The 23,767-nt window shown below is 37.3% G+C and overlaps 1 protein-coding gene across 1 annotated transcript; it reads right to left on the bottom strand.

Moving 5' to 3' along the window:
• Positions 1–2,554: 2,554 nt before the first annotated feature.
• Positions 2,555–4,943, bottom strand: LOC104110477 (GDSL esterase/lipase At5g08460-like). The gene is made up of 6 exons (XM_070184300.1): positions 4,907–4,943; positions 4,709–4,824; positions 4,175–4,357; positions 3,806–4,045; positions 3,026–3,281; positions 2,555–2,931 (listed from the first exon to the last, which is right to left on the bottom strand). Exons 1-6 carry the CDS (start codon positions 4,941–4,943, stop codon positions 2,699–2,701), a joined length of 1,065 nt encoding a protein of 354 aa, XP_070040401.1. The 3' UTR covers positions 2,555–2,698.
• Between the last annotated feature and the right edge of the window lie 18,824 nt (positions 4,944–23,767).

Below are 23,767 nucleotides of genomic sequence, written 5' to 3' on the forward strand. Positions count from 1 at the left end.
ATACGGTCATAAATAGAAGACCGAGCAACCACACAAGCTAATACCCAGCTAGGCTCTGAAATTTTCAATATCACGAACTTGTTGGCTAAGGCCTGAACATCCAAGACTAAGGGCCTCTCAACTGCCGGAAGATATGCCAAACTTCCCAAACTCTCTGCCCGGCGACTCAAGGCGTTGGCCACTACATTGGCCTTCCCCAGGTGGTACAATATAGTGATATCATAGTCTTTAAGTAGCTCCAACCACCTCCTCTGACGCAGATCTTCAGAGTCCCCTTCTACTCCCTCGCCTAAAGACTTTATTTATTATCTTTAGACTTTTGTATAGATCTACATAGATTATAGCAGCTTGTGACTTAGTGATATTCCGGGTCTTGGAAAATTATTTTGTATATGCCGAGTGGTACTACTCTTGGCTATTCACAATATGTTGTTTATCCTTAAAATGTTGTGTTTTCTTTACATTTCTTTTGTAATATTAGGCTTACCTAGTCGTAAAGATAGGTGCCATCATGACACCTTACAGAGGGTTAGTTTGGGTCGTGACAATAGGCCTAAATCATCAGGAGAAAATAAAGATAGAATTGATTAAAAACTTAGCAGGCGTTTGGACATAAAAATTGTAATTTTTGAAAAAAAAAAAAATCAACAGTTCTTGCAATTCGTTTAGACCAAGGACCCGTTTGGCCATAGATTTTGCCAAAATACACTTGAATTTTATTTGGCAAACACATGTTTGGCCATAGATTTTGCCAAAATACACTTGAATTTTATTTGGCAAACACATGTTTGGCCATAGATTTTGCCTACATTTTGGCCAAATCTCAAATCCCAAAACCAGCTCAATGGGCCAAAATATCACTATTCGTTTTTTTTTTGGTGTGTATTTCAGTACTTCTTCAAAAGATAGGTTGTGATGCAAAATTCTCAATTCAATCACTTGTACTACTAATGTTATGGAGAATCTTTAGTTTCGTTATCGTCAATTATTAGCTAATAGTTCAAAAATTGAAATTGCTATCGTATTAATAATGTTTGACTCAAAAGAGAAAAGGAGATCGTACTTATAGACTTTATTTCCTTAACAATTTGACCAATGTAACAAATGCAAAACACCAAAACCCCACACATCTCTCAAAAAAAAGAATTGTACCAATTATACAAGTGGTCATATATTGCTAAAGATTTTGTTAAATGGTGTCAAAATCTAAAAATTAAACACACAAAAGATTAAGAAGATTCTAACATATAGTATATATACATTAAAGTTTTTACTTAATTGCTCAGTGTAATTTTCGCCATTGGTAGCACATAGGTGTGTGCAAAGAATTAGGCAATTAGCTACATGTTGCAATATTTACACTACAATATTGTACTTAAGCGGAGAAAAGATGAGCTTCAACCAATGCCCAAGATGGTCTAACTTGGGTTGACAGGGGCATCAGTACAAGTAGGGGTGGCAAACGGTCGGGTTCAATATGAACGTGTCGAAAACAGGTAATTTTAAAAATGGGTAAATTATCCGATCTGATTCATATTTAATACTGATAAAAAACGGATTATCCGGCGAATAATATTCTTTTGGGAGAATTATAGTCTCCCAAACTTGAGGAACCCCCAATTTGAATCTTTACAAATATAAAAGTTAACCCATTAGTTATCAATTTTCTATGTGGATAATATGGTTCTTATCCATATTCCACTCGTTGTTAAAAAGTTCATTATCCAACCCATTTATTAATGAATAATATGGGTGAATAACTATTTTTTTAGAATCATTTTGCCACCTCTAAGTACAAGCCCGGCATTTCAAACCTGAGCAGTGAATCCATTAATTTGATAAGAATTAGGTAATGAGTTTTACTCGGATGCACGAAGTTTAAAAGATGAATATGGCTATGGTTTTTACAACATGGCAAGAGTATCAAGAAATGGGCAAAGAAAACTCTAATTTTGCTAAACGAAGTACTCAATTACCCTGTCCCTAAATATGTGAGGGTACAACAGTTTTGGTCATATAGGTGCCTTGCATTCTGTGCTAGATAGGGAGAGATTGTTTAACTTAGAATGTATAGCTTCAAAATTCAATAAATACATAATACATATCTTCAAAAATAGGGTTATCATTAAATCATAGTCAATTAATACATATTCTCATCTTAATCGATCCTTTAACCATTATAATTAGTATAATTTGGAGTAAACACTCAATACCGATAACTGTTTACCGTGCAAAGAATAAAATGGGAAATATACGTAAGAAACCAAACAAATATACGTAAGAAACCAAACATTTAAAAAGTTTTTAGACCAAATATTAGTTTTTGTGTGTGTATTTCAGTACTTCTATGAAGATAGTAAAAATTTGTAGATATGTTCTCCTATTGATGCAAAATTCAAATGAAGCACTTGTACTACTACTACTACTATTACAGAGTTTCTTTTAGTTTTGTTATCATAAATTCTAAACTAATAGTTCAAAGATTCAAGATGTTATCCTATTAGCAATCTGCCAGAACGAGTTTTGTCATTGCAGACATATCGCAGCTGCATTTCCTAGTTTTTGTGCTGTAACTGGACATGAATACTGAAATTTACAAGGCTCTCCGAGTTATAATCGCAAAAATGCAACACACAAAGAATGCTATATCAACTGTACAGTGCTAATAGGCACAGAACGAGAATGTGTATAGGTCCAATTATCTGATGCTTGGAGCCAACATGTCCTGCAAGTTCATTGGGTAGCACATAGGTGTGTGCAAGCCGGACCATACATTGTCAGCAAGGATAGCGTTCACAGCATCAGTCGGGTGAAATTGATCCCACCAGATATGATTTGAGGCGTTACTGAACGCTATTTCAGGGGAAATGCACAAGATCCAGCCTTTGTATTTGCCTAAACCACAGCAAGCCTCATCTGTCACACTGAAACCTATAGTGAAAAATGCAAAAAAAATTAGATTGCATACATCTAACTGCGACGCGTCCTGTCAAATGACTCAATACAGATTATAGAGACCGCTCACCATAACGGTCATGATTCTGAATGATGTCCATTGACCCTTCAAATGCATCACAGAATATGACAGTGGCACCAACAAGTTCCTCATTAAGTTCAGCGACGATATATCTAACAGCAAAGTTGAACTCCAGTATCATGTCGTTTATGGTTTCCACACACTGCCCATTCTTGCTATGGTATAGCCGTAAGTTGTAAGGAGCACAGCCTATTGGAGCCAGTTCCATTACAACCACTTTTCTGACATTTGCATTGTACAAGTTCTGTGCCACCAGTATATATATACATCAGATAAATTTATGAAGAAAAACTTCGAAAAGTATTGCGGACATATGATAGAAGAATCATATATCAATAAACCTTTTTTTGCATGTTGAACTAAATAGTCTTGGAAATAATGTAAAGCCATAGGGGAGACTGAAGCATGTAATGTATGAGAGGGAGAAGAGCAACGAGAGCAAATAGAGAAATTTGTTGCTGTTTCTTCTAAAATGTGAATGGCTTAAGTGACATTAAAAGCAGACAAAACCATACTCTTCTTTCAATATTACTAAATCGAGTACTGAATTTCCCCGTCCCTATATATGTCAATGTGTAGCTTTCTTGGTTATATTGGTGTGTTACAATCTGTGCTACATAGGGAGACATTGTTTGACTTAGAACTCTAACAACAAACTATTGTGTTATAGCTGCAAAATTCAATACACCTAAAAGAAAAAAGTCGACGATATTATAGTATGATCACAAAAGACGATAAAAGGTGTTAAGATCATATATAACACTGCACCTTAATTTCCTGCTTCATTGTCTGTGCCAAAAACTGGTTAAAGCTCCAGGGTAAGTAAACAGATTGAACATCAGATACATTCCGGAGATAGTAAAGAATGTAGTCGTTGGCCCCGATTGAAATGTAGAACACAGAAGTTGACATCAGATCAGCTGTTGCTTCCTCACCAATAGTCATTATAAACTGCTGAATAGTGTTAGTGGCCTGCTCTATTTGCTGTGCAAGTGAGATATGCTGACCCTGCACAAATATTACTCATCTAGTTTAAATACTAATCTAAGCATTAAAATCAACAACTCACCATAAAATTAATCATAGTTACAGTGTATATGATTATTAAAACAAAAAGTATATATAATGAAAATGTACCAATTCAGAGCCGCTTGAGAAAATAATGCCAGCACCAGCAGAAGCATAATTAACACCAAGAATCATGTCTTCAATTGAACCAGCCTGCCCTAGGTAACTTGGCACAAATGGTAATCCAAGACGCAATGCTGATATAATCAAATCAACAAAAAATGGAAAATTAGCAGTCTTAACCCAAAATTTCTTCAAAAAGATCAAGAATGTATCACTGAGATACCTTAGAAAAATTACAAACCAAGACTTTCCATAAACCATTTAATCAGGCAAAAAATTAACAGAAAAAGAACCATATACCATTTAATTGAAAGTCCAATCATTTCCCTCACTTACAGTTAATCAAACACACATCAATCTCAAATCTCACTAACCCAATTGAAAAATTCTCAACCTTTTCACAAAATCTTACTAACCCAATAGAAACATTCTCAACTTTTCAAGAAATCCCACTAACCCAATTGAAAAGAATCTCAACAAGTTTTATACAAAGAATAAAGTACCAAGAAATTGAAAAATAAAATTACTAAGATAATCGACAGGAATTCTTCCACTGCAGAAGCGTCCAGTAGGTTGATGTGTATTAGAATCACGTCCATAATGAAGCCTATCAGCACGAGCAAAAGTTCCAAGAAAATTGTTGGTACCACAATCAACTGACGAATCACCAATTACGAATAAAGCAGGAACAAGAAATTCCTTAGTAGGAGAAAAAGAGTTGTGGTATTGTACGTATACCTCCACCTTCATACATCGGGTGAGGCGACGGGGCCATTTTGTGTGAATATGATTATATAAGATCTCATCTTAAATCCTATAAATGTTGTTGATAGATTTTAATAAGTTTGCTATGGTTGAGACAATTATCTATATTATTCTATTGCCGCACTGGTTCATCATAATTATCTTGTATTTCTAAATTCTTTATTGATGTTTAGTTTTAATACTAGTACTAATCGACAGTACTAACGTCCCTTTTGCCGGGGGTGCTGCATCTTTAAATGGATGCAGGTGGTTCAACAGCAGGAGACATTGATCAGTGATAGCAGTGCCCCTTCTTCCCAGCTGACTTGGTGAGCCTCAATTCATCCCGGGGTCATGTATCTTTTGTACCTTGTGTATTCCGTTTGAGGTATAGCCGGGGCCTTATTCCCGGCATTATCATTGTACTCTTCTTTATCCATAGAGGCTCCGTAGACATAGTGTAGGTTGTGTATTGGTGCTGGGAAATACTAAATATGTTATGTTGTGGTTATATTACTTGTCCATTTAAGACATTAAAAGTGATGAAGCTATTGAAAATGAATTGGTATTGTAGACAGGAACACGTTTTCGTCTAATTAATGAAAATATGTATTATTTCCATTCGTGGATGAGATTGGATAGAATGAAATCTAACAGGCTTACTCGGTCGGGTTCACTCGGTTGAGCGCCGGTCGCGTTCCTCGTTTTTGGGGCGTGACAAACTTGGTATCAGAGCCTAAGGTTTTAAAGTGTCCTAGGATGTCTCGGAGCCGTGTCTAGTTGAGTCCTTCTTATCGGTGTGTTGTCGACCTCATCTATAAGTTGGAGGCTACTTGGACATTTAGGAATAATATCCTTCTTTGATATTCTGAATCGTGCGATAAAACTGGTTGTGAAACTGTTCTTCCTCCAACTTGTGCGTTGAGGTTCAAATTAAGTTTAAGTGCTTTTTTGGTTTATTCCAAGTGATGTTGTCATGTGACATGACGAATGGGTAAAGACCTGAATATTAAACAGATGGCACATGTATCATATTGAATGAATGGTATGACCATATGAGACAAGTATATAGTACCATGAGCATACTTTATACGAGGAGAGTGCTAGAAGTGATTACCCACCTCCAAAGATGCATTGACGTGATAAAATGAGACCTAGCTTAACTAGTACATGTGGATAGTGTGGGAACCATGTATATGATTCTAAGATGAAAACATGTTACATAGGTACGTGATATATGAAAGGCATGGCCTGGAGAGTAATGATAAATGTGTAGGTCTCTCACGGGAGACAAGAAGTTATGAAAGGGGAGTTGATTGAACCCACAATGAGAAGACCCTAGCACTATGAATGTAATAAAAAAATTCCCAGGAATGTGCGAAGTGGTGTTACACTCCAAAAAGTATATTGACACGAGGGATTTGGATCCCAAGCCTATGTGGATGAATAAGAGTAGAGAACGCATGAGTTTAATACCATGGTGACTTAAATCTCCCCAATAGCCAATCATATATAGGAGGACTAGAGATGTGAAACATGTCTCCCTCAAATCCGCCAAACAAAGGGATAGAGATAAGATAACCTGTGCCGAACCAGAGAAAAGCCTCCAAGCAGAGTGACCCGAATGATAAAGGAAAGATGAAAATTACTGCAGAATCTGAGTCCGAGTCTGATTCAGATAATAAGCCTCCACATGTCGACACGAGTGACGAAGATGAGGGTGAACCAATAGACCGAGCTGCTTGGGAGAAGAACTTTATTAGTGAAAAGGCATTCCGAGCTTATAATAAGATACTCGGTTTAAAGAAGTACATTCCAGAAAAGCCAATCAACATCGGAGCACTTAAGAAAAAGTACCCAGAGTTTCTGAAATCAATTCGAGAGGTGCAACAATGGGGACCTATCTTGAAGGTCCACGGCAAGGCCAACCTCACTATCGTCAGAGAGCTTTACGCCAATTGGCGTCACTCCAGGGGAAGCATTGTAAGAGTAGGAGGGGTGGATATTAATGTCTCAGCTGAAGCTCTGAATAATTTCTTAGGGGTGCCACACACACTAACAGATAGGTTTGACTCCATATGCAAAGCACCAGAGTATGCACACATTAGGTCGGTCCTATGCCCTACCAGGAAGGATGAAAATTGGAAGCATGGGAGTATGGAGTACCATTCTCTGGCCAAGGAATTCATGAGTGTGTTAGCACGTGTGGCTCTAAATTTCATATGCAACCGCCTGATGCCATGCCAATACAAAACTGATGTCCCTCGACACCGAGCACTAGTATTGTATGCTTTATTAGAGGGGATACCGCTCAACTTGGGAGCCATCATGCATGACCAAATGCAGCGCACCAGGATGAACTACAAGTGGAGGTTGTTCTTTACAAATACCCTATCGACTTTCTTGACAGAGATGGGAGTACTATGGGACAAGGAGAATGACGACATTGAGGCTAAAGCTCCAGGACCATATGATGTTACTCATGTACTAGAGACGAACAAGGGAAGGTCTTCTAAGCTTACCATTCAATAGTTGTTTGAGCAGATGCAAGCTGATATGCAAGAGAACATGGCTGAGTTGATAGCGACTCGTGTAGAGTTGAGTGCCACCAGAGATGAGTTGAGTCAGACTCGTGCGGATCTAAGCCGAGTCCAGACTGAGCAGGCCACGATAATGAGGGAGGTATCATTACTCCTCCGTGCTCTGGTTCAACGTGTAGATATAGACATTTCACAGCTGCTTGCATCGTCCACTGCTGGATCATCCACTTCTGCTCCTCCTATAGTCCCTAAGACTCCACACACCATGCCTACTGAGGCCGCCGTACCACCTGCTACAGACTCAACTCCAGTTGGTGATGATATGACTGTGACAACTCTCCCTATTCGTGAGGATGCTATTGCAAGGCCGGAGGGGGTCTTGATGAATGCCATGGATGCTGATGCTCTTCCACATACTGCAGATGAGCTTTCCACCTTGCCTTGAGGGAGTTTCTTCTCACCCTACTTTACTTTATTTATGTGCATTGGGGACAAAGCACAGTTTTAAGTGTGGGGTTGTTCATATTTTTGTGGATGAATGTACTTAACTGTTACAAATTTTGTTGATTTTGATATTGTTGAGGGATGTGATATTCACTGGATTAATGGCCTGTAATAGTTAGTAAATTCATCTATATGGAGTAACTCTCAGTCCATTGTTATGTGTAGTCATAGTAAGTAGCTTTATCAAAGACAAAAAAAAAAAAAACAAGTGGTGTAGTATTTTACAAAATAAATGCATATTTCTTCCTTTCATTGGTTCCACTCAAAAGTCACCCCACACTTAGTCCCTTCTTACTTCTTTTAGCGCTCATCTAACAATTAAAGTGCTTTAAGAGGTAAAAGGATCAAAACAATGTCAATTAAGAATAAAAAAGGTATAGGCTTGTAATGTGGGTACCAAATAAAAGTCAATAGTGATGCTTAATGCTTAATATCTCGTTGCTCTGTGAATACTTACATTGTTTGAGAGTCGGAATGTGATCGTCCTTAGTGAGTCATGTGCCATGTGTGGTGAGGTTTTTGTGTAGTTCATGTATTGTACTTGTGTCTAAAACTTGCCCGGTATGTGAGTTGAAGCGAAATTTGAGGTGATGCTTGGTTTGAAAAATGATTTTAGGCTTTCTTTGATCTTTTTGAGATTATTGCTTATCATAAATAAAATATATCCCTAGTTAACCATTTTGAGCCTATTGACTTTTATTTGGTACCCACATTACAAGCCTATACCCCTTTTTATTCTTAATTGACATTCTTTTGATTCTTTTACCTCTTAAAGCGCTTTAATTGTTAGATGAGCGCTAAAAGAAGTAAGAAGGGACTAAGTGTGGGGTGACTTTTGAGTGGAACCAATGAAAGGAAGAAAGATGCACTTGTTTTGTAAAATACTACACCACTAGCGGAAATTGAAAAAAAAAAGAAGTAAAAATAAAATAAAAAATTGTCTTGTTCTTGTTAGTGGGTATGAGCTAAAGTAGTGCTTAAAGAAAAAAGGACTGTTTTGGGGGTGATATTGTTTGTGAAATTGAAGTGGTGTTGAAGAAAATACGCTTAAAGTAATTTTGTGATGTATTAAAGAGCTTAGGAGGGTGAGTCACTGTTCCTTAAATATATCCTACCCGTCACTTAGCCCACATTACAACCATGAAAACGTCCTAATTGATTTTAGATAGAGCGAGCTTACATTAGTAGAGATTTACATTAAGGGCAAGCCTATGGTACCAATTGCATGCATGTGACTTCTTTGTGAGAGTGAGCGATTTTCTTTGATATATGTGAATCATTAAAATATATTTAATCATGAGATTCGAATGTGTGGATTGAACTTGCTCTCTTGTTCTTGTTGTGAGGGCACATGGTTTTCACGAGGGATAGGTAACGTTATTAGACTTCTCTATGATGTTGGGTGTTCAAGCCATGAGTACATTGTGACATTGAGTCGGTTTTTGAGGTTAGGATTGTTGTGAGCATGTTGTCTTTGTTTGAATATTTTTTAAAGAATGACATAAGTAAAGGGAAGTGTATGTGATGCATATTCTAGAGCTTAATTGTTGCAAATAACCATGGTCATAGGTGTAGTGTGCTTTGAATGATAAGAGCTTAATTTTGTTTCGTCTACTATAGTGATGGTTTATTCGAGGACGAACAAAGGTTTAAGTGTGGGGTGGTGATGTTGGGCATATTTCGATATGTGTTGATGTTACTTTACCCATGTTTTAACTGCTTTTTGATGCTATTTAATCTTTAAAATGCCCAACATAGTTTAATTATTGGCTTTATGACTAATTGAGTTGTGTGTGATGATTTAGGGTGTTTGGAGTGCAAAAATATGAAGAAAAGGTACTCTAGGTAGAGAAAGAGGGGTTGGATGCGTCGCATCCAATTTAGAAAAAAATCAGATTTCGTGCACCCTTAGCAGTGAAGTCGGCCCATAGCATCCGCCCTACCATGCGAAGCTGAGAAGTGGAGAACAAGGTGGATGCGACGCATCCACCCTAGCATCAATCCCTGAGGCTGATTTGGATTAGAAATAGGAGTACTTTGGCCACGACTTTTGTACGCAATATATAAGCCAAAAATGCCTCTTTTAGGTAATCTAACATATTGGAAAAGGGAAAAAAGCCACGACAAAGCTGGGGAACCACAGAATTCATCTTGACTTCTTATTTTTCCTTCTTTTATTGATTTTTATGCACTCTTGTGAAATTTTTGATGATTGCATGAACATGAATGGCTAGGAACCCTATTATTCTAGGGTCATGGGCAATACATGAATGCTGATGTTTGAAGTTTAATTTGACAAAGTTGATTTTATCATATTGGGTTGTTTATTTAATTCTATTTTTAATTAATTTGCTGAGTAGTTAAAAGTGAATTACTATCTACCAATCTAGAGTTGAACTCGAAAGTGGGAATTCTATATTACATATAGAACTAAATAGAGATAGTTCTTGAACCCGGACATCGGGGAACAGATTCACAATTAGGATAGAAATATACCTAATTGTTTTTCTCGGTTGAAATACAGGAAGTGTAAATGCATTCTTGTTAATCTTAATTCCATAGACATATAGGCATTAAGTTAGCTTGAATAGGCGAGTAAGAACTCGACAGATTCTTATGAATAATATCAACCCCGTCAATTAACAATCCAGATAAATCAATTAGTTATTTTAAGCTAAGAATGCAACATGATTGTTAGATAACCCGTGACCCTGGAATATTATCTTCTATTGATTATTATTCGAAATCATTTAAGTGTTGTGGTTGATCTCTAGTATTTCATTACTTGATAGTTTATAGGTGGTAAATTAGAAAATTATCTATTTTGTGAGAGATCGCTTGAATCGATAAGTTATTTGAGTTTGAGTTAGTCAAAAGTTAATCATAAGTCTTCGTGGGAACGATACTCTACTCACTACTATATTACTTGACGACCACGTATACTTGCGTGAGTGTGTTTGGTCGCAACAGGGCTTTTCACTTAGCAGGGTAAACGACATGATGTATTTGAATCAAAGTTTTACAAGGGGATATTTACACGAATAGCCGTCAATATTCATTGTTTAATTTTTCTAGTCATATACATAGTTTATATATTGATTATACATAATTATACACATATAATACATAAATTATGCATATATTATATCTCCACCAGCTATTTTTAGTTGAAGCGGTTGGGTGGACGGCTATTTGGGTTAATTCTTCTTTTACAAGTCTGAAAATATTTTTTCAAGCTTAAACATAAATAAATAAAAAATTAATATGAGTTTCCCTTTAAGAGGCATGCATTGTTTTTCTTGCATTAGTTTTCCCTTGTGTTTAAAGAAAAAATGACTATATGGTATATACAATGACATGATATTTACTTGTCTGTCTTAGCCTTGTGTCTACTACAAAATGCGAAATGCGACCCCTTTGGACTCTATAAACAACAACTCATTTTACCATCATTAACTATAAGGTATACAATGACATGATATTTACACAAGTAACTAGCCAGAATTACTGTTTAGTTTTTTATTTAAATGATTTGGTGAACGATTACGCTAGCAAAAACTACCACATGGGTGCAGGGGCGAAGATTGACCACCCTTCATCAAAAAATTATAATGCATATATAGGTAAAATATTAGGTTTTAAGGTATATAACATATATTGAACACCCTTCGTCAGGGATTTTGTTTTTACTTTTTTTAAGTTTGGACACCCTTGAAAACATTCTGGCTTCGTCACTACATGGCCGAAAGAACAAAGGAAACTGAGATGTATTTGTTTGTTGAGTAGGGCCCTTCTCTTATCATCACGTCATTATCGCTGATAATCCATTCTAGAAGAATTAACCCAAATAGTTACCCACCCAAATGTTTAAACTAAAAATAGTCGATTGAGGTATAATATATGCATAATTCATATACTATATGTGTATAATTATGTATAATCAATATATAAACTATGTATATAGCTAGAAAAAGTAAACAATGAATATGACCGGCTATTTGTGTAAAGATCCCATAATTCTATTTTCTCATCATGGATTTGTCAAAATAAGAAACTTTCCAAAGCTTTAGTAGTAGTCGAACTTGTAACATTACAGTTTTAAAGTGTGCCCTCTTAGCTATTGAATGGACTAGGTTAATACTCAACATCACTTGTAAATTGCATGTTATGTCAATCTCTGTAAATTGTATAGCCGCTATAAAAATAATAGCGAAAATACTATAAAATTTATATATTTTTTGAATATATATATATATATATATATATATATATATATATATATACATACTGTAAGGCCCCGAAAAAGTTTTCTAATGATTTAATATTTTAAAGTATGCCAACGGTATTTGTGAATAACGTGTTAGAGTATTAAAGGAGACCCATGGGATAGAACCACATTCTTTCGAAATGAAAAGTATATGTTTAACGTGTGTTGAAACATACTAAGGAGTTTTGTGAATAGAAAGAATTCGTGTGGAACAAGTAGGATGCATTAAGTGGAAAGGATATCTCAATTCGCACAAGATCCTACTTCAAACGTATTCTTCTGCCACACTATAACAACTTATGAGGTGATCTACCTATCAAATTAAATCTCCTTTAGTCTAGTTTCTAACGCTTCAAACCATTCGTCATTCGGACATTCCTACAAGAAGTTATGATCAAATACCCAAAGGCTGGACTGTAGCTCGCGGGGCTGGTGTAAGACTAGGCTTTAGCCTGGCGAGGCCAGGCCTGTCGCGCGTTAAGACCAGGCTTTAGCCTGGCGAAGCCAGGTCTGTAGCCCGGTCCAGAATTTTGAAGTATCCATTTTCATATATTTTAAACCCGACCCTATTTCTTTAGAATACCTACCTTGGACCATTTGAAACATATTTTCTGATATTTTGAGAGATAGAGAGAGAGTCCTAGAGGGAGAAGTGAATATTCATCAAAATTTCTCTCCAACTCTCACTTAAAACCTTGAAGATTATCAAGAGGGGCACCTAGGTCTTCTTCCTAAGAGGTAAGATTATACATCATAACCCTTAATTTCGAATTTTGTCATGTATTGAGTAATTAGCAAGATAAAGTTTGGGCATGAGAGTTGTTTATTTTACATGCATGTGTTATCAAAGGGTGTAGGAAGATTGATGAGCTAAGAATGGTAAATATTGTGTTGGGGGATGATGGAATCCTCCATAAAAGGACCTTGAAACCTTGATGCACACCTAGTGTTTGGTAATATGTTCAAATGAGCTAAAACCATGTTCATCTTCCTAATTATGGTTTACTTTTGTTATGTATCTAAATAGATTGAAGTTGCTAGAATTTTTGGAACGTCGTAGTAATTTAAGGAAAATCTCAGAACAAAGTATGTTGGCTAAACTCTTCTCTTAGAATTGAATCCCACGGTATTCATGTAAAGTATGTAAGTCCTGAGTGATTCATTATGAAACTGGCTATTCCGAGTAAGATTGGGTTGAAAGATATATAGTCAACAAGCATCCCAAATGCTTTATTCATGTTATGTTACCAATTGAGGATGTGCTAAAATATGGGTTGTGCATTAGTAATGTTTTGACTTTAAGTCAAGTTAAGATGAAGGCTAATATGCCAAATTTTGTGAAATATCTCTAGGTGCCTTAGATTCTAAATTGCTCACATGTGTACTATACTTCTTGATTTGAATTGTATTTGTTGTAGATGATGATAATGATATTTGAAATTGATAAGGTAAGCATGAAATACTTAATATGGCCACCGTGACTTGAATAAAGAATCTTGTGAATGGCCAAAAGAGCCAAGAAAATATTGTTGTTATTATTGGTTGAAAATACTAGTGGAGATTTATACAATGTGGAAGATGATGAGGTAAATACATCTGTACCTATGTTATTTTTGTGAATTATTCCCCTTATTTGGAATGATATTGATGTGATAAAATTATTCCTCTTAATTGGGATAAGATTGACTGATATAAAAGGGTTGATGTCTTGAATAAGACAGCCTAGCCGATCGGGTCGTGATCGGACACCATGTCACACCCATGGTGGTGATTGTGCTGGAAATTGTTATTGAAATTGAGATTTTGGTTGCTGTCTTCGAATAAGATAACTATCATATTACATTATAAATTGAGGATGTATTCCAAACTATGGATTGTATATCGACATGTTATAATTTCAAGTCGTGATTTATGTAAAAATTATTATGCCAAGTTGTGTAGAACTTGTGATTGTGATACACCTCCACCCTCATATATTGGGGTGATGCGGCATGCCCGCTTTGTGTGGGGATTATGGTATAGAGATTGTGATTGTGATATACCTTCACCCGCATATATTGGGGTAAGGCGGCATGACCGCTTTGTGTGGGGATTATAGTATAGAGATTGTGATCGTGATACACCTCCACCCGCATATATTGGGGTAAGGCGGCATGACCGCTTTGTGTGGGGATTATGGTATAGAGATTGTGATTGTGATACACCTCCACCCGCATATATATTGGGGTGAGGTGGCATGACCGCTTTGTGTAGGTATTTTGATTTTATGGGACTGCGCCTCCACCCGCATATATATTGGGGTGAGGTGACACGACCGCTTTGTGTATGGTTATGGTATTTTATGGCACCACCACCCGCATACATTGGGGTGAGGAGGCATAACCGCTTTGTGTAGGCTCTTAGTACTGTGGTTATACATCCACCCACATACATTGAGGTGAGGCGGCAGGGCCTCTTGATTAGAGTTGTGGTATTGTACGTGTACCTCCACCTGCATACATCGGGTAAGGCGGCGTGGCCATTTTGTGTGAATATGGTTATATAAGATCTCATCTTAAATCCTATAAATGTTGTTGATAACTTTTAATAAGTTTGCTATGGTTGAGACAATTATCTATATTATTCTATTGCCGCACTGGTTCATCTTAATTATCTTGTATTTCTAAATTCTTAATTGATGTTTAGTTTTAATACTAGTACTATTCGACAGTACTAACGTCCCTTTTGCTGGGGGCGCTGCATCTTTAAATGGATACAGGTGGTTCCACAGCAGGAGACATTGATCAGTGATAGCAGTGCACCTTCTTCCCAGCTGACTTGGTGAGCCCCAATTCATCCCGGGGTCATGTATCTTTTGTACCTTGTGTATTCCATTTGAGGTATAGCCGGGACCTTATTCTCGGCATTATCATTGTACTCTTCTTTATCCATAAAGGCTCCGTAGACATAGTGTGGGTTGTGTATTGGTGCTGGGAAATACAAAATATGTTATGTTGTGGTTATATTACTTGTCCATTTAAGACATTAAAAATGATGAAGCTATTGGAAATGAATTGGTATTGGAGACAGAAACACGTTTTCATCTAATTAATGAAAATATGTATTATTTCCATTCGTGGATGAGATTGGGTAGAATGAAATCTAACAGGCTTACTCGGTCGGGTTCACTCGGTTGAGCGCCGGTTGCGTTCCTCGGTTTTGGGGCATGACAAACTTGGTATCAGAGCCTAAGGTTTTAAAGTGTCCTAGGATGCCTCGGAGCCGTGTCTAGTTGAGTCCTTCTTATCGGTGTGTTGTCGATATCATCTATAAGTTGGAGGCTACTTGAACATTTAGGAATAATACCCTTCTTTGATATTCTGAATCGTGCGATAAAACTGGTTGTGAAACTGTTCTTCCTCCAACTTGTGTGTTGAGGTTCAAGGTAAGTTTAAATGCTTTTTTGGTTTATTCCAAGTAATGTTGTCATGTGACATGACAAATGGGTAAAGGCCTGAATATTAAACAGATGGCACATGTATCATATTGAATGAATGGTATGACCATATGAGACAAGCATATAGTACCATGAGCATACTTTATATGAGGAGAGTGCTAGAAGTGATTACCCACCTCCAAAGATGCATTGACGTGATAAATGAGACCTAGATTAACTAGTACATGTGGATAGTGTGGGAACCATGTATATGATTCTAAGATGTAAACATGTTACATAGGCACGTGATATTTGAAAGGCATGGCCTGAAGAGTAATGATAAATGTGTAGGTCTCTCACGGGAGACAAGAAGTTATGAAAGGGGAGTTGATTGAACCCATAATGAGAAGACCCTAGCACAATGAATGTAATAAAAAAAAATCCCAGGAATGTGCGAAGTGGTGTTACACTCCAAAAAGGATATTGACACGAGGGATTTGGATCCCAAGCCTATGTGGCTGAATAAGAGTAGAGAACGCATGAGGTTAATACCATGGTGACTTAAATCTCCCCAATAGCCAATCATATATAGGAGGACTAGAGATGTGAAACATGTCTCCCTCAAATTGCTAAATTCAAGACTTGTGTCAAAATGTGAATCATTCACCCCAAGTGGGGGAGGAAGGGCCATAGAGAGGCCACTTAAATACAATGAAACAAGAGTAAGACCGTCAAGTTATGATGTTTGAATATTTTGTAGATGACATGCATAGTATATTAAAGTGGTAAGGGGTAACGTGATTCTCTGAGAGGGTATGCAAATGATAAACCACTAGTACGAAAATAATGTAGAAGGTTAGGAAATGTAAATTCTTTATACGTGGAAATATACATGACAAGGTCAACGATACTAGAAACTAAGAGTAGGGTTTGCAAAAGGGTTTTATAATTTTAGAGAGTCATAGACAATGGAACCTAAGGAAGTACTACAAATCAAATGTGAAAGGCTTGCGAGTTCTTAGAATGAGTTAATCACGGATTTGCGACTTAGATTAAGTTCCAAGTCTTTGAGAAAGACAGAACGAGTGGGAGAGATAAATGTGATGTTATAATAACCCAAGATTGCATCGGGAGTTTATGGAGAGCCTCTTAAGAATCTTACAAGAAAGGAAGTGTTAAGTTATATACGGATGAACATAATTTCCCACGAATATCCCAACAAGTGTCGAGAGGCGAGCATGATGAATTCCCAACTAAGGGAAAAGACTATGTAACATATGGAAGAATGCATGGTTATTCACTAACTAGGAAGAATGAGGCGAGAAGAATTGGAAAAGAATGAACAAGATGGTTATCGAAAAATAGTTCGTATCAGAATGATGGACTCGCCTAGAGCACAAGTGTTAATAGAAGATATACAAGATCAACTGTAATGCAGTCAACTTGAGTAACACTGAATATCAACTAAAAAATATAGAGGGAGTTCATGTCTACGTATTACATTGGAAAGTGAGACTACTTGTGATGAACTGGTAGTGTGATAAACTCAACAAACCAGGCACAATGATACTACGAGTTCATGGGAGGCAAACATGTGTGTGGCACAATAAGGTTGTCAACTATGAATTAAGGGCAAAATAGGATGGGAGTGAATTCTCTAGTCACAAAGGAAATATAGTACCAACATATTGTCTAGACCAAAGAGGAAATGTTCGAAACAGAATAAGAGAGGATGAACACTTGTTACGAACCAAACATTTTTAACACGATAGCTCTTACGCTACAATACCAGGAAACACTATTGGTGACTACAATACTGGGAATAATGTGAGTTACTCATCGAGGATGGAATCAGGTGGACTAAGTCCTACACTTATAAGGAAAACAAGAAGGCGTCGTTGAAGAATTTAGGAGGATCTCAAGTTTTAGAAAAGGCCATGTTCGGGCCAATGATTTTGTTGAAGTAAATATATATATATATATATATATATATATATATATGAAGGGTGTTGATATGTGTTTTGGGAAGTATTTCGCAGTAAAGAGGGATCGTGAGAATGTTCATGAGGGAAGTAAAGTGATTTCTTAAAATCCTATAAGACTTATAAGGAGAAAAGAGGGTGGTTAAGAAAGGTATGAGAATGATGTTACTTCACATATTGAGGCAATGCCATGCAGGTCGATGTTATCAAGGTGTGCGCGCAAGCTGGAAGATGTTATTCATTTGAAACAGATGGTACCATAAGAAAACTGACCTAGTAATGTCTTTTGTTGGGAAATTTGAAAAAAAAGACAAGTTGCAAGTACTAATAAGATTGTAACTGTATCAGGGAAAATTTTGTAGAACTCAATTCCTATGAGGTCATATGAAAGAGAAATCTATTATAAATGTTCCACTAATGATGAAATATGGCAAGATGATCATTTATGCCTCTAGGCAACTCTATGCCTTTTGTGTCGAATCAATGATGTCATGATTAACAATGTCAGCACTATTGGTAGTAACCTTCATGTCTCTTAGGATATAACCTCCTGAAATGCTGTGCTCAGTACCTTGATGGATTTTGAATTATTTTAGCCAATCGTGAACCTCGTTGTTCATAATTATAGAAACCAGTGGGGGTTGAAGGCTCAAACATGTCAAAGAAGCATCATCATCCAATGATCAAATATAATGGATATTAAGTTTTATGATCATATTCAAGCTAGCACATCTTAGAGTGATTATTGGAGGTATCCAAAGGTTTAGTTTGGGTGTTTGGCATAGGTATTTAGAGTTGAAGAAAGTAAACGGGCTATTCTAAAGATTTTCTCTATGAATATATTGGGTGAATTGTTAAGGAAGGTAAAGTATGTGTAGTCACATTAGGCCTTATGAAATTTTGAAGGAAATAGGCCAAACTAAGAGTATGATGTATGTAATATTGAGATTAATGTTGTTAATGTATATTGCTATGCTTTGTCGAGTTATGGAAGTGATGTTAGGGTGGTTTTTGTGTTACTATGGCAGGTGGTTAGGCCCAAATACAGGGGAGACACTGCCGAAATTTCTGGAAAAAAAAAACAATTGGGGAGTTACTCAATTCGAGGACTTGAGGTATGTGAGAAAAGAGATAAATTATGTTAAATGTTTGGGACAGACACTACTTCTCATTCGAGGACGAATGATCCTAAGCGGGGGAGAATATAAGGCCCCGAAATTTTTTTCTAACGATTTAATATTTTAAAGTACGCCAACGGTATTTGGGAATAACGTGTTAGAGTATTAAAGAATATCCATGGGATAGAACCACATTCTTTCGAAATGAAAAGTATATGTTTAAGGTGTGTTGAAACATACTAGGAGTTTTGTAAATAGAAAGAATTCATGTGAAACAAGTAGGATACATTAAGTGGAAAGGATGTCTTAATTCGCACAAGATCCTACTTCAAACGTATTCTTCTGCCAAACTATAACGACTTATAAGGTTATATACCTATAAAATTAAATCTCTTTGAGTCTAGTTTCTAAAGCTTCAAACTGTTCGTCATTCGGACATTCCTACAAGAAGTTATGATCAAATACCCAAAGGCTGGACTGTATCTCGCGGGGCTGGTGTAAGACCAGGCTTTAGCCTGGCGAGGCCAGCCAAAGGCCAGGCTTAACCACGCTTTAGCCTGGTGAGTCCAGGGGTAATACTAGGCTTTATCCTGGCGAGGCCAGGCCTGTCGCGTGCTAAGAACAGGCTTTAGCTTGGCGAGGCCAGGTCTGTAGCCCGGTCCAGAATTTCGAAGTATCCATTTTCATATGTTTTAAACTCGACCCTATTCCGTTAAAACACCTACCTTGGACCATTTGAAACATATTTTCTGATATTTTGAGAGTGATAGAGAGAGAGTCCTAGAGGGAGAAGTGAATATTCATCAAAATTTCTCTTCAACTCTCACTTAAAACCTTGAAGATTATCAAGAGGGGCACCTAGGTCTTCTTCTTAAGAGGTAAGATTATACATCCTAACCCTTAATTTCGAATTTTGTCTAGAATTGGGTAATTAGCAAGATAAAGTTTGGGCATGAGAGTTGTTTATTTTATATGCATGTGTTATCAAAGGGTGTAAGAAGATTGATGAGCTAAGAATGGTAAAGATTGGGTTGGGGGATGATGGAATCCTCCATAAAAGGACCTTGAAACCTTGATGCACACCTAGTGTTTGACAATATGCTCAAATGAGCTAAAACCATGTTCATCTTCCTAATTGTGATTTACTTTTGTTATGTTTCTAAATAGATTGAAGTTGCTAGAATTTTTAGAACGTCGTAGTCCTTTAAGGAAAATCTCAGAACAAGATATGTTGGCTAAACTCTTCTCTTAGAATTGAATCACACGATATTCATGTAAAGTATGTAAGTCCTGAGTGATTCATTATGAAACTGGCGATTCCGAGTAAGATTGGGTTGAAAGTTATATATTCAACAAGCATCCCAAATGCTTTATTCATGTTATATTACCAATTGAGGATGTGTTAAAATATGGGTTGCGCATTAGTAATGTTTCGACTTTAAGTCAAGTTCAAATGAAGGCTATTATGCCAAATTTTGTAAAATATTTCTAGGTGCCTTAGACTGTAAATTGCTCACATGTGTACTACACATCTTGATTTGAATTGTATTTGTTGTTGATGATGATAATGATATTTGAAATTGATAAGGTAAGCATGAAATACTTAATATGGCCACCGTGCCTTGAATAAAGAATCTTGTGAATGGACAAAAGAGCCAAGGAAATATTGTTGTTATTATTGGTTGAAAATACTAGTGGAGATTAATACAATGTGGAAGATGATGAGGTAAATACATATGTACCTATGTTATTTTTGTGAATTATTCCCCTTATTTGGGATGAGATTGATGTGATAAAATTATTCCTCTTAATTGGGATAAGATTGACTGATATAAAAGGGTTGATGTCTCGAATAAGACAACCTAGCCGATCGGGTCGTGATCGGACACCATGTCACACATATGGTGGTGATTGTGCTGGAAATTGTAATTGAAATTGAGATTTTGGTTGATGTCTTCAAATAAGACAGCTATCATATTGCATTATAAATTGAGGATGTGTTCCAAACTATGGATTGTGTATCCATATGTTATAATTTCAAGTCGTGATTTATGTGAAAGTTATTATGCCAAGTTGTATAGAAATTATGATTGTGATACACCTCCACCCTTATATATTGGGGTGAGGCGGCATAACCGCTTTGTGTGGGGATTATGGTATAGAGATTGTGATTGTGATACACCTCCACCCACATATATTGGGGTGAGGTGGCATGACCGCTTTGTGTGGGGATTATGGTATAGAGATTGTGATTGTGATACACCTCCACCCGTATATATTGGGGTGAGACGGCATGAACGCTTTGTGTGGGGATTATGGTATAGAGATTGTGATTGTGATACACCTCCACTCGCATATATTGGGGTGAGGCAGCATGACCGCTTTGTGTGGGGATTATGGTGTAGAGATTGTGATTGTCATACACTTCCAACCGCATATATATTGGGGTGAGGCGGCATGGCCGCTTTGTGTAAGGATTATGATATTGTGGGACTGCACCTCCACCTGCATACATTGGGGCGAGGTGGCACGACTGCTTTGTGTATGGTTTTGGTATTGTTGTGGCACCACCACCCGCATACATTGGGGTGAGGTGGCATAACCGCTTTGTGTAGGCTCTTGGTACTGTGGTTATACATCCACCCGCATACATTGAGGTGAGGCGGCAAGGCCGCTTGATAAGAGTTGTGGTATTGTACGTACACCTCCACCTGCATACATCGGGTGAGGCGCCGGGGCCGTTTTGTGTGAATATGGTTATATAAGATCTCATCTTAAAGCATAATTATCTTGTATTTCTAAATTCTTAATTGATGTTTAGTTTTCATACTAGTACTATTCGACAGTACTAACGTCCCTTTTGTCGGGGGCGCTGCATCTTTAAATGGATGCAGGTGGTTCCACAGAAGGATACATTGATCAGTGATAGCAGTGCACCTTCTTCCCAGCTGACTTGGTGATCCCCAATTCATCCCAGGGTCATGTATCTTTTGTACCTTGTGTATTCCGTTTGAGGTATAGTCGGGGCCTTGTTGCCGGTATTATCATTGTACTCTTATTTATCCATAGAGGCTCCGTAGACATAGTGTGGGTTGTATATTGGTGCTGGGAAATACAAAATATGTTATGTTGTGATTATATTACTTGTCCATTTAAGACATTAAAAATGATGAAGCTATTGGAAATGAATTGGTATTGTAGACAGGAACACGTTTTCGTCTAATTAATGAAAATATGTATTATCTCCATTCGTGGATGAGAGTGGGTAGAATGAAATCTAACAGGCTTGCTCGGTCGGGTTCACTCGATTGAGCGCCGGTCGCGCTCCTCAATTTTGGAGCGTGACACATACATAGACATCCTGTATATGTATACAGTCAAATCCGAGTTTGCCCTCCGTGTAAATTGGTCAAGATTGGAACATGATAAACCGAGGGTCGTCATTGTAACATCGGGATAAGAAGCAAAGTCAGGTTATCGATCTCAAGGTTCAGGGACCCATCAATATCGATCTCAAGGTTCAGGGACCCATGAATATCGAGCTCGAGTCAATATCAAGATCGAATCAATATTGAGTTGTTATATGAAGCAGTGTTATCGAGCTCAAAAGCCAAGACTCAAGAGCCAGAGACAGATCAGTACTGATCCCAGTCAGTATCGATCTCGAATCAATATCGAGCTCGAGATCGACCGATACCAAGACCGACCAAGATCGAGCTTAGAGACAAAGAGCCGTTGCAGCCACACTTAGGGAGAGAATCTCGGCGGGAATTAAGGAAAAACTAATTAATTAATCTATCATGGGATCTCCAATATGTATTTTTAATAATATCCAAAGTAGGTTTTTCCACTATATAAAGAGGTGGCTATTATTTCTGTAAGCATGAAACATTAACACCCAGAGAATAAGCATTGATACATTCACAAGAATATTACATTGATATAGTTGAGATTATCCTTTTTTGAGCTGGGACATTGATTCATCTTACTTGTTTATAAATCATTCTATATTCAATTTGGTTTGTATTTCATTCCTTTATACAGTAAATATTCGATATATTTCTACTTACCTTTTCAATTTGTACCAAGTTATACCACGTATCCTTAGAACTACGTATAAATTCAACTTTATCCATTTTCGGGTAAATAGTTTGGCCCCCACCATGGGGCTAAGGATAATAGTGGTTATTTGGTACGAATCTCTGTGAAACGCACTATTTTACACTTTCTCTTGGAAGTATCTTTGATTTCAGGTTGAAAACGACGAATTCACAATTAATGGCCTTACCTATCAACAACGAAGTTGGCCTTCAAGATGAGAACAACAACTTAACTCCAGGGGGTGAAAGGACACTTGTCGATCCCGTTGGATCTCGGGTCGAAGAGCCACTAGATATTAATTCACATGTGTCCATCGAGGCAAACCAACGTTCTAAACCTGAAAATAGCATTCATGGTGAAACTCGATCTGCAGCTCGAAATACCCAAAACTCTGAGGAAAACGGAATCAGCTTGCGTATGATTTTTGAAATGTTGCAAGATCAACAAGTAACAATAGCCTAGTTGCAGAGCCAAACCCAGGCACCTACCAGGATCAAGCCCAGTCCACCCCAAGAAGTCACCCACAGAACGAGGCCAGCTGTAGTGAGGTCAAATGAACAAGAATCGGGGAATAATCCCGAAATTGTTAAATGCTCGACGAACTGGCAAAACGAATAGAGTCAGGAGAAATGAGGATTGAATAAAATGACAAAAAAGTGGAAACGTATAACTCCAGGATTGATCAGATCCCGGGGGCACCACCGATATTGAAAGGCTTGGATTCCATAAAAATCGTACAAAAGCCTTTCCCCCCGAGCGCAGGTCCAAAACTGATCCCCAGGAAGTTTCGTATGCCCCAAATTCCTAAATATAATAGAATGACTGACCCCAACGAACACGTCACCTCTTACACATGTGCCATTAAGGGGAAAGACCTAGAGGACGACGAGATCGATTCTATATTATTGAAACAATTTGGTGAAACCCT

The sequence above is a fragment of the Nicotiana tomentosiformis genome, chromosome 8 (genome assembly GCF_000390325.3).
Source record: "Nicotiana tomentosiformis chromosome 8, ASM39032v3, whole genome shotgun sequence".
Taxonomy (NCBI): domain Eukaryota; kingdom Viridiplantae; phylum Streptophyta; class Magnoliopsida; order Solanales; family Solanaceae; genus Nicotiana; species Nicotiana tomentosiformis.